The sequence below is a fragment of the Corythoichthys intestinalis genome, chromosome 4, assembly GCF_030265065.1.
Source record: "Corythoichthys intestinalis isolate RoL2023-P3 chromosome 4, ASM3026506v1, whole genome shotgun sequence".
NCBI lineage: Eukaryota > Metazoa > Chordata > Actinopteri > Syngnathiformes > Syngnathidae > Corythoichthys > Corythoichthys intestinalis.
Genome location: NC_080398.1, coordinates 4,514,483 through 4,525,559, shown reverse-complemented (window position 1 = coordinate 4,525,559; position 11,077 = coordinate 4,514,483). Strand labels below are relative to the sequence as shown.

The 11,077-nt window shown below is 39.4% G+C and overlaps 1 protein-coding gene across 4 annotated transcripts in view; it reads left to right on the top strand.

The window, feature by feature from the left end:
- The first annotated feature begins 68 nt into the window (after positions 1 to 68).
- hormad1 (HORMA domain containing 1) overlaps positions 69 to 11,077 on the top strand; it is a 33,488-nt gene continuing 22,479 nt past the window's right edge. For 2 of the 4 annotated variants that reach the window (XM_057834745.1, XM_057834744.1), the window contains exons 1-7: positions 70 to 478; positions 5,987 to 6,134; positions 6,218 to 6,281; positions 6,389 to 6,425; positions 7,133 to 7,153; positions 10,647 to 10,673; positions 10,761 to 10,828. In XM_057834745.1, coding sequence (XP_057690728.1) covers positions 446 to 478; positions 5,987 to 6,134; positions 6,218 to 6,281; positions 6,389 to 6,425; positions 7,133 to 7,153; positions 10,647 to 10,673; positions 10,761 to 10,828 — 398 coding nt within the window. In that variant the 5' untranslated portion in view covers positions 70 to 445. Of the gene's footprint in view, positions 479 to 5,986; positions 6,135 to 6,217; positions 6,282 to 6,388; positions 6,426 to 7,132; positions 7,154 to 10,646; positions 10,674 to 10,760; positions 10,829 to 11,077 lie in introns of all 4 variants that reach the window. The other 2 variants (XM_057834742.1, XM_057834743.1) reach the window with 2 other exon arrangements.

Genomic DNA, 11,077 nt, shown 5'->3' with positions numbered 1-11,077 from the left:
AATTTTATGGTCTCGTTCAGTTAAATTAAATGCCTGACAATGTGATTTATTTATTTATTTACTTACTTACCTAATGTATGTGTACGTTGTTGAACGCCCCCTCTTGCTTTTGATTGGCTACTTGTTGAATGTGCCAGCTCTCAATCAAACGTAACGTGAGCGGTTGTCTGATTCCGCGGTTAGTTTAGCAATTTTCAGTCGTTTTCAACTAAATAAAGTCTACATCCTCGTAAAATTGCGATATATTTAAGTTCAGAGTGTGACTTAAGGCTAAATATAAACTTTCTGGCTCACACTGAAGCCTTGGTTTTTTTTTTCGGTTCTTGCTGCGATAACTACCTAGCTCAAGTGCTAGCTAATTCATGAGCTAAACCATTGTAAAATCCAGCATTAAAATCTTAATTTTTCCTTTCCGTTTCTGCCTGGGTTCGTTTTCACAGAAGATATGGCAACCGCACCACAACTGAAGACATCTCAGGTAATTGTAATTAATAATAAATTACAAATGTATTTAATGAATCGAAAATTGGGGGTGGCAAGTAAGTGCGTGTTTTTAACATACTTAGCGGAGGCCTACTAAAGTAGGCAATTGGGGGAAAAAATTAGTCATCTTTTTCATAAATTTTAGCTTGAATCCTACAAGGGCTCAGTGACACATTACGTCATTTTGCTTCATTAAAAAATTCCAAACAAAGAAAATTATAGGGGGAAAAGTGCACTTATAATTAGCCCATTGACACAATGATAAACCACATTAATTTTTTGTGATCAAATAAGAATGAATTATAGCGGGCTCTGGATGTTTTAAGCTATATCTCAGTCAATTATTATTATTATTTTAATAACATTTTCAGTACATAATGTTGATGACATGTATGTCATGTACTTGACATTTGACCCGACAACTCGACCTTTGACCTAATTAGGCACAACCCTCGACCTCTTACCAATCAAAATAAATATTCACAAATAAGTCGACATTTTTGGTGTCAAATCTTCTTTGACATTCTTATTCAGGGTTTCCCCTGGGATTTTTTGAAGCTGTGGTGGTGGACTGTATCGGAGTCGGACAGCCTCACCATGTCGTGCCACGGCGAAATTGCGTCATACCATGACAATTGAAAATTTTTTTCCCCCAAGAAGAACCACAACAAAGATCTATCTGAAATATTTCATTAGCCAGGCTAATGTCGTAGCTCTAAACTACGGTACATGTACGTAAAATGCGTAGCTGATTGCAGCTACGTTACCCTACATAATAATACAACTTTTTTTCTTGTAGCAATAGTAGGATTTACATGTCGTAGTCCTTCTTTTTCCTTTTATTTGGCCCTAATGCGTACTACATTACCACAACAATAATAGTCCTTCTGTTAACAGACCCATTTCAAGGAGTTGGTGGAAATTCTAGGAGCTGTTGTAATGCGTGGCAGGGCAGGCTGAGTGCATAAAAAGTAAAAAAGGGAGCAGACTTCCACTTATGCATTTTTAATACACAAAAAATAGATAAATCTAGCTTAACCACTCGTCACTCGGGAGTGCAACGGACCACGCACACATGATCACACTTGAAAAATTAAAAAAATTAATGCACGGTCTTTTTTTTTTTCTTTTTGAACTTCAAAAGCTTTGAAAAACATGAACCTCAACTTCAACAACAAACATGGGGAAATATGGTAACCAAATCAACACATGACAAAAAAGAGCAGCGCAAAACATGGCCAACGGCCAGAAATGGCTTTCTCCAGGTCAGAGGTTGCGCTCGACTTTTTCGTTGTCTGTCATTTTGACTGACAGGGTCATAAAAATCCGGTCATACTCTATTTTTACCCGTCACTTAAATTTTTAAAATGATGATAATGACATTGTGGTGACCCTTTGTTTGGCATAATTCACCTTCCGTACTTGTGTGTCCATTTGGCCGAGCGCGTTACCGGTGTAGGTTCAAGCGCCTACACCGGCTACGACAGTCACGTGACAGAGACACTTAAGAGCCGCGCGCGGTCCCCTGACTATCCACTCGCTCTCGCTATAGACCCTACCCACTGACGTCACAAAATCACGTGCTCGCTGTATGGTTCCGCCCCCTTGTCTGTCATTTTGTGTCTGTATTATCAATGGTCTCAATTGATCAAGCAATTTATAATGCATTTCATGGAAGACCCGGTGCTTTCGGATGCCGTAAACTCACTTGATGCGTTGCATAAAAGGCGTTATGTGGAAAAGCTTCAGTTTATCCATTCGCCAGATCCATATTTGATGCCTAAATCGATGTTTTTCGACCCGCTGTCTCCGCCGTATTTGCCTGACATCTGCTAGCTACCCTGAACTGGCCAACTATCCTGTCCACACAAAATCAGCCTATTCTCACGAAAGTTTGAAAAACTTTAAGAGCTTGGAGGCTTATAAATACTTCGTTGCTGGTTGGGTGAAACAGGTCCTCGTCCACGAAAATTCGGCAGGAATCTATCTTGTGCTTGGAAAGGTGAGTTACGAAATTTTCAATTCAAAATCTTTTGTTATTGCTAACATCCACTGTCAAGTCTAATGTATTTCATGTCGTTTGTCAATGGAGTTAGGGCTTTTAATGTTTATATGGTTTAGCGATAGCACTCTCACTACATACATACGTGTATGTTGTCGGCGATTAGCCTAGCAATGATCTTAATTGTGGTTATTTGTCAGCCCAAAACCCTCTAAATATATATTAAATGCATCTTACCAGATATAAAATGACTACTACATAATCTGTGGTAATCGTTTGGAGCCCAGTTTTCTCGTCGAATTGCAGCAGCCCATCTCGCTCTCTTCTCTCCGGGTCTCTCGGAATTCGGTAGAACTTCAAGTCTCTCCGTCTTCTCCGTCTATCTTCTCTGTTATTGCAACCGACCGCCACACACGCCTTCACCATTTTGATTATTAATGTTAACGAGCAGAAAAACACGTCGTAAATAGGAGGAATGTACGTAGCCGTAACAGGTAAACATGATATGTTGACGGACAATTGGGCGGCACCAGTCAGGAGGAAGGAGTTGTGACGTCACGTGGGTAGGGTCTATATGATTGGCCGAAGAGTCGAAATGCTCTCCCGTGAAATGCCTGTTTAAAAATGTTCCCGTTGTTACTTCTTGCGTTCGCTTATAAGTGTCCATTTAAAAAGGAAAAGCGATGGATGATACTACACACAGAGCGTATTATTAACAAATGTTAAAGTTGTATAATCATATAGCGAGAATAAGAATCGTTACTGACGAGCGCAGGCCCCCGCGAGTGGATAGTGAGGGGAATAGGATAGTGCCCCTACAGCTAACAAGACTCTTAACATTGCATACCGCTTCAACATATTCAACAGTATTGAGTTTTCATTCACTTTAAATTAATATTCTGTCCGAACAAGCTTAACAGAGAATCCACACCGTGCCATCACACATCAAGCAGATGAATATGTAACTTTTTCTCCGCAGTGACAAAAACAGCTGACAGTGGTCCCCATTAGGTAGGTAGCCTACCATATGTAGCATATGGAACAATGAAATTAACAGTTCACCTGCTGTGGCCTGAACGTAGTCTCACACTTTCCTCCTGGTGCGCATGGACTTGAATTGGGTGCCCGCTTGTGCAGTCCCTGTTTTTTCACCTCTTTTATCAACACCATCGTCGTTTTGGGGCTTTTTGAAGAAACTTCGGACACTCAGTTGCCTTGACATTTTTTCAGAGTAAGGCCAACGACGTCATGCATCAAGAGAGAAAATAGCTAATTAATAAGCTCACTCGCCACCCTGTGGTCTGGGGTGTGAATTGCAACCGGTCAAAATGACGGATGGACTTCAGTTTTTTCCGTCACCGTTTTAAAAAATCGGTCAACGACGGAAAATATTCGGTTAACACGACCCCTGCTCCAGGTCAAGTCTGTCAGTGTGAAAGACAGTGGTCGATTTACGATTAGCCCAACCAGACACCATTCTGGGGCAACGTCTGGGCCTGAGGTCGTATCGCCTCGCACATCCATGAAATTTACGGATCCCAAGCCGATGTTGAAACAGCAGTCGGACCATCACATCCAGGAAATAGATGGACCCCTCTCACTTCAATGTCGCTGCCGCGGTCGGGAAAACTCCGATCCTCAGAGGCACAGGGATCGCCAACAACCATCCACGTGAGGCAGACAAAGTCATTCTCGGATCCAAAACTTGACTGAGGTCCAGGGAAAAAATGTTCAGGCGTCATTTGTAACGTGTGGCAGGGCAGGATGAGTGCGTAAAAAGTAAAAAAGGAGGGCAGACTTCCACTGATGCACTGTTAATACACAAAAAAAATAAAAATAAATGCAGCTCAACCACTCGTCACTCGGGAGTGCAACGGACCACGCACACATGATCACACTTGACTCCCCAAAAAGTAGGTAGCAACTGAAGAAGAAAGTGAACATAAAGCGGCGCCACCGTGTGGTGGATGTCCTAAGGAACAAAGAGGATCACAGAAGTGACCGTTACACCGTGTAAAGAGTTTTACTCGTTTTGTTGAGAAGGTGAAGTGTTTTTTTGTTGTACTTGAACTACATTTCCACATAAACACACATAGAGCTAGCATTTAGCTTAGCAAGGAGAAGTATGTATGACAGTCATTTTTCTAGTGTCCCAGAGCTCACCAAACTTGAAAAAAGTGCATTTATCAAGGTTTTGTAAGTCATGATTGTGTGTATCCGTTCGCCGAAACAGCTTGATAGCACAGATATAAGTACGTCTGACACTCTGCTATTGGATGATATTGAAGTTAGCGCGACGGCGCTCTGAAAATACAGCAAGGCTCTATTTTGGGCCCCGACGCTCGGCACAAATTCATTCAAACTTGCCGTTCCATCCAGGACGGCCGTCCACCGCTCACTTTCGCCGAAAAGTCCAATTCAAAATACTGTAATTCCCCAGATGGGGGGAAGAAGGAGAGGAGTCGGTATTGGCTTACCCACTTTATTTGGCAACAAGAATAAAGAAAAACTAGAACAAAATAACAGCCGGCTGCCGCGACATTCGCTCGCTATCTCGCCCGTTCTCCCATTCTTCCTACTTGCTTCCCCTACATCACAGCTCCCCAGTCCAATCGTCTCTTAAGGGGGCCGCGCTTAGTTACGGAAATTACAGTACACAATGAATAGGTTACCGCTGAACCCTTCACACTAGGCTGCCCCTAGTTTGAAACAACCTTTAAAAAAAAAAAAATCTCATTTGCAAAGCGCAGTGGCTTTTATTTGGGTGTGTGCCACAATCTTTTATATTTAGGGGCAACCCTGAGATATAGATATAACTTCTCAGTAGTAAATATTATCGGATTTCCTCATTATATATTTGTTAAGTCAAAGTAGCGGGTAAAACTAACATGCAAACACAATTATGGAGCATAGAGTAGATTTATTTTTTGCTCAAAATCTAGTGCTGCAACGATTAATCGATTAACTTGAGTATTCTATTAGAAAAAAATGATTCGAATTAAATTTTGCTGCTTCGAGTATTCGTTTAATTGAAGTGGCGTTGTAATGGTTTATTTTGAAAGAGTTCGCAATTAGTTTTATTGATTTGGGTGAATACACTGCCTTCTAGTTTGCCTCAATTCACATGGCTGAATCCAGGTGCTCCCTGTGAAGACCAACATAAGCTAAGTTTTTGTTTGAGCTAATGTTTTTTTTTATGCATTTTTAATGTGGTTTATAGGTATATTTAGCATATTTTTGTGAGAATATGTGTCTGAACCATTTGTTAAGGTCATTGTTAGAAAGTTAGCATTTTATAGCATTTGAACTAGCGGACTTTTGCGATCTAAGTTAGGCATTTGTTCTTTTGTTGTGCATAGATCCTCCTTTATTTATTTTTTTAATACCGTTTGAGGCTCAGCTCAGGGAATTTAATTTTTCATGTTCCTAATCTGATATCCTTATCTGATAACCTACAAATATGGTTAGTTTTGTGTGAATAAAAAACTTGTGTTCTTTCAGCACAAGACTCAGCTGTTTCCCGACCAGATTGTGTCTGCGAAGCAGTCTCTCACTTACATGAAACTTCTCCTGGCTACCGGAGTGTCAGGCATTATGTACCTTCGTGGATTTTTTCCAGCAAGTGCCTACAGGACAAGTTACATTCAAGGTGAGTCTTCTTTAGTATGTTTAGGTTTACTCCCTAAAAAATGTTGATATTTAAAGCCTATATCAACAAGTATCTTCCTACAGATCAGAGAGTTATGGTGCTTAGAGCCGAGAACAGTTGTCCTCCCGCCTGTCAGCTTGTCGAGTGGTAAACATTTGCATCTTTCTTCTTACAATTGCTGTTCTTTGTGTATCCCCCAAAAATGATTTCAATGTAAAAATGTTAATGAGGTGTTGTCATGCTTCCTTTTGAAGGTTGAAGGGGTGCTTTGATGCCATCCAGATGAAATATGTAAGACACACTTAACAATTGTTCGTTTGCTGCCATCAACGGTGATAGACGTCAATTCCATATTGACTGTTCAAATGGATTGGACCGTTTATTACCACAATCTTGGAATTTGGAAATAGCGCGGCCACAATTAGTCAACTAATTAGCCAATAATCGATGATCAAATTCATTGGGAAATATTTTCATAGTCGGATAACCTTTTAGAAACTTTGGCATTGTGAACTTTGACTTCACTACCCCAGTTTAATCAATGCTTTAAAAACATATCCTGCAAGTTTTATAAGTCCCTATTATTATCTTGAACACAAACATACAAACAAATCTGTGACCCTTGACCTCATTACACAAAATGTACAGTAATCGCATGTTCTCTTTTATATCACAAACATATCCTGCATGCTTGATGATAATCCCTTTATTCGCTTTTGAGTTCTCTATAATACACATTCAAATTTGGCCTTGTGACCTTTGACCTCATGACCTTAAAATTAAATCACCACTTCTGTTTCATATACAAAAATATTTGGCGCATAACCTCCACCTCTGTAGTTTTCACCTACTGGCAGAGGTAATAAAATGATTTCTCTGTGAGCTGATTAGTCGACTAATCGCAGAAATAATTAGCGATATGTTGAATAATCGTTTGTAGCAGCCCCATTTGCTACACATCTCCCATTGTAACAAATCATGTTTGTTATTCCCTCCAGCTGCGGTCTGTCATCCTGACTGTGAGTATTCTTGCTTTTTTGTATGTGCAATGCTTAGATGTAGATAGAAAGTCCCATTGGGTATTTTTACATAGACGAAATTCCTTCAATCCAATCAGCTTTGATTTAAAATTATGATCCGATGCACTGTGTTCATGGATACCTGTGTTGTCTTTAGCAGTAGGCCTGAACGATATTGGAAAAAACTATCATTGCGATTTTTGGGGAGTTTGCAATATTATATTGCGATATTAAAACAAGAAATTTTTCACCAAATAACTTGAATAGCTCCGTTTGGGGTAGCTGCACTGTTGACGACAAAAACAGTTTGGTCACGCTGCCGAGCACGAGGGAGAGTGAGACACTATGGTGCTGTACGGACATGAAGCGGGAAAACATGAATGTATGTTGTTTCAAAATAAAAACCCGATCCTTTTCACCCGATCCCGATGCTCTGAAAAATGGCGCCATCGGCCTTAAAGAGCATACAAAAGGAGAAAAAAAGTCTTAAATAGCATTATTATGTGAATTAGAATCATATTTTGAGACGATTCGACTATATACAACAATTTAGCAAAGCGCAGATGACGAGAAATTAGTCTTTTAATCTGCCGGTTAGCCATGCCTACCATTGTAGGGCTCTAGCGTCCCCAACAGGTGGATGACGTCAGCGGGAGACTGGGCTCATCAGTTTTACTATTCAGCCCATTGAGGGGGAATTATTCAGAACAAGGAAAATGCGACGAAGAGAGCCGCAAAATGTCATTGTTTCAGTCTCTCTACTCCAATATTTTTACAGGATATTGTTTTTATCCAAGTATTTTTCCCCAATAGCTAAATAAATGGCTTGAGAAGGACCAGTCAGCCCGTCGAGGGGGAACTATTCACAACGAGGAATACGCGACGAAGAGAGCTGCAAAATGTCACTGTTTCTGTCTCTTTTCTTCAATATTTTTACAGGATATTCTTTTTATCCAAGTATTTTTTTCCCCAATTGCTAAACAAATGGCATGGTCATGATTATTAACAGTCTTGTGCTAAATGGAATATGAAATAATAAAAAAAGCACTTATTCAGGACGACATGGCAAAATTACTGCATAATGGTCAAAACTGTCGACTTCACCTTTACTGTCGCACCTCCCGAATGATATTTTATGACACCTAAATTGGACATATGTCATTTCCCTTCCCCGGCTTCGGAGAATGTAAACAAACCAAGAGGCGTGACAGCAAGCTGACATGCTAACCTGAACCGAGTGATGTTTCAAAGTCTTCGAAGCGGAAAATCACACATAAATAGCCCGGATTATTTGACATGACGACTGAGTTGTCGATTGGCTTCGCGGATCGGCAAACCGCCCGGCGGAGAGCAATTTACAGTTCGTTCCCCGGAGGAGGGCGGCTGCAGTTGTTGTGCAGCTATCGTGCAGCTAATATGCATGAGGAGAGCTTTTTATATGCCTATCAATGATCAAACGTAAGTAGTCCTTTATTTAAAGATAGTTTGTAGTGTTTACTTTGTAATCGCTGTATACGTATTTGACATAATACAAAACAAGATGTTTTCTCACTTCCTCGTAAGTCCAATGGTCCCACAGTAGTAGGGCTTGGCCAATATCAGCAGTGAATGGGAACCTTTTGAAACTCCAAAAAGGCGCACACGCCTCTCCCTCATAAAGCAAGATTTTTCTGCAGCCATTTGGCTGGCGTGATGCGAAAAATAAACGTATTGCTCTGCAAAATCAGCTGAATCCTTAGTCCTCATACACAACAGTACGGCTGTTTAGTGAAGAGGACGCCTTCACCCATACACGTCACAGCGCCCTCCTCCTCAATGCAAGACCGAAGCCGGAAGTCACTCATTTTCATGGCGCGGGATTCAAAAAAACTAAATAAATATAGCGATCGCTTCCACACACATCCAAGTGGTCCATATCATTCAGGAGCATAAAATACCGCATGTATTATGAAATAAACATGCTTTTTCGTGTCACATGCACTTTAATTTTTATAACTCAGTTTAATCCAGGATCTGCAGACTTGCTGCGTTCATGAAGTAAAACAAAAGTTTAAATGTTGAAAAATTTTTTTTTAATTGCACGTCCTGCGATGTGACTATTGCACATGCGCACATTGCGATGGCGATGTTCAAACGATATATTATGCAGGTTTATTTAGCAGTCCTTTAAATTTTTGTTTTAGCCTTAGTCTTTTGGATAAAAATACTTATAGTAAAGAGCAGAAGTATTTTGCACCCCTTGTGGTTTTGCAAGTTCACCCAATTAGAAAATAGGTCGAGGTCTGAAATTTCAATCATGGATGCATTTCCACTTATAGAGACGTAATCTAAAAAAAACTTCCGGAACTCACATTGTATGACTTCTCAATAATTTATTTGTAATTTACTGAGGTTCCTAAATATTTGTACCCCTGAGAAAATTGAGAAAGTTGTTTTTAATGTATTTATTTATTTATTTTTAAGAATGCTGTTTACAAATGGTTCAGACACATATTTCCGAAATAAAAGGCTAAATATACCAATAAACTAAATTCCATATGCATTTAAAAAAATAAAAAAAAACATTAGCTCAAACAAAAACTTGGCTTTTGTTGGTCTTAACATGGAGCAGCTGGATTCAGAAAAAAACTCAATGCAAACACTTTCAAAATAAACCGTTACAACACCACTTTCATTAAACTAATACTCGAGGCAGCAAAATTTAATTTGAATCCTTTTTTTCTAATTGAATACTCGAGTTAATTGATCAAACGTTGCAGCACTAAACTTGAATAATTTGATTTGCAAAAAGCTTCGAATCAAATTTTGCTTTCATTTAATTACAGTGCCGTTGTAATGGTTTGTTGTGAAAGTGTTTGCATTTAATTTTTTTTATTTGGGTTGATACACGGCCCTCTTGTGGCAACAGTGAATATGACATAAATCATTTAAAGTTGATGAATCCAGCTGCTCCCTGTTAAGACTAACATAAAGTAAGTTTTTGTTTGAGCTAATATGTTTTTTTCGGCATTCGTAATTTAGTTTATAGGTATATTTAGCCGTTTTTTTGTGGGAATACGGATTGAGCAATTTGTTAAGAGCATTGTAAATAAATTTTTTAAAAAAACAACATTGCAATTTGATAGCATTTAAGCTGGTGATCTTTTGCTATGTAAGTTAGCCAATTGTTCTTTTGTTGTACTTAGATCCTCCCGGCGTGAGCAACCCCTCTCTTTTCACCAAGGCTTTTAATCAGGATAAATGTGTCAATGTAAACATACCCACTGTCGCATAAGGAGTTTCTTGACTGAATTTGATAGTTCAGCAACAACCTATCGTCCTTTTGTTTGTAAAATAAACAAAAAAACGCGCCAAACACAGCTTTTGTACAGGGTTTGTACAGGCCCTTGAAATCCTTGAAAATTCTTGGATTTTGTTGTTGTGAAATTTGAATAATCACACTCGTCCGACCCAGTGTCTTGTGATTTTAAGTCAACTTCTGACACCTTTTCAGCTTTCTTCAGAACCGAACGACCCGCAGGTAAACTCACTTCCGACCCTGATGAGATAACAAACAATGAGCAATTGACAGAAATCTTACACATCTTTTCATTGTATCTGTTTTCAGAAAGTGACAGAATTTTATCACTTCAGGATTCATTATAACACTGTCGGGGCACAATTGGACTTTGAAAGGTGGGCTTTCTTTGCAATTGGTGTGTGATAATGTCACTTTTTAAAAAAAGGAACCAACAGTTTTCTTCCAAAATCTTCCACTAGAATAGTGTCTGCGTTTACTCTATGAGGGCGCTAGACATCCATTTCATTTTGACCGGATCGGACGTTTAGCGCTGTCAATGGCACTGAAACCAGTGCATTCATTTTGTGGGCATTTACAGGTCACTTTTTATTTATTTTAGAACATTTAAAGGTTGATTTGGATTT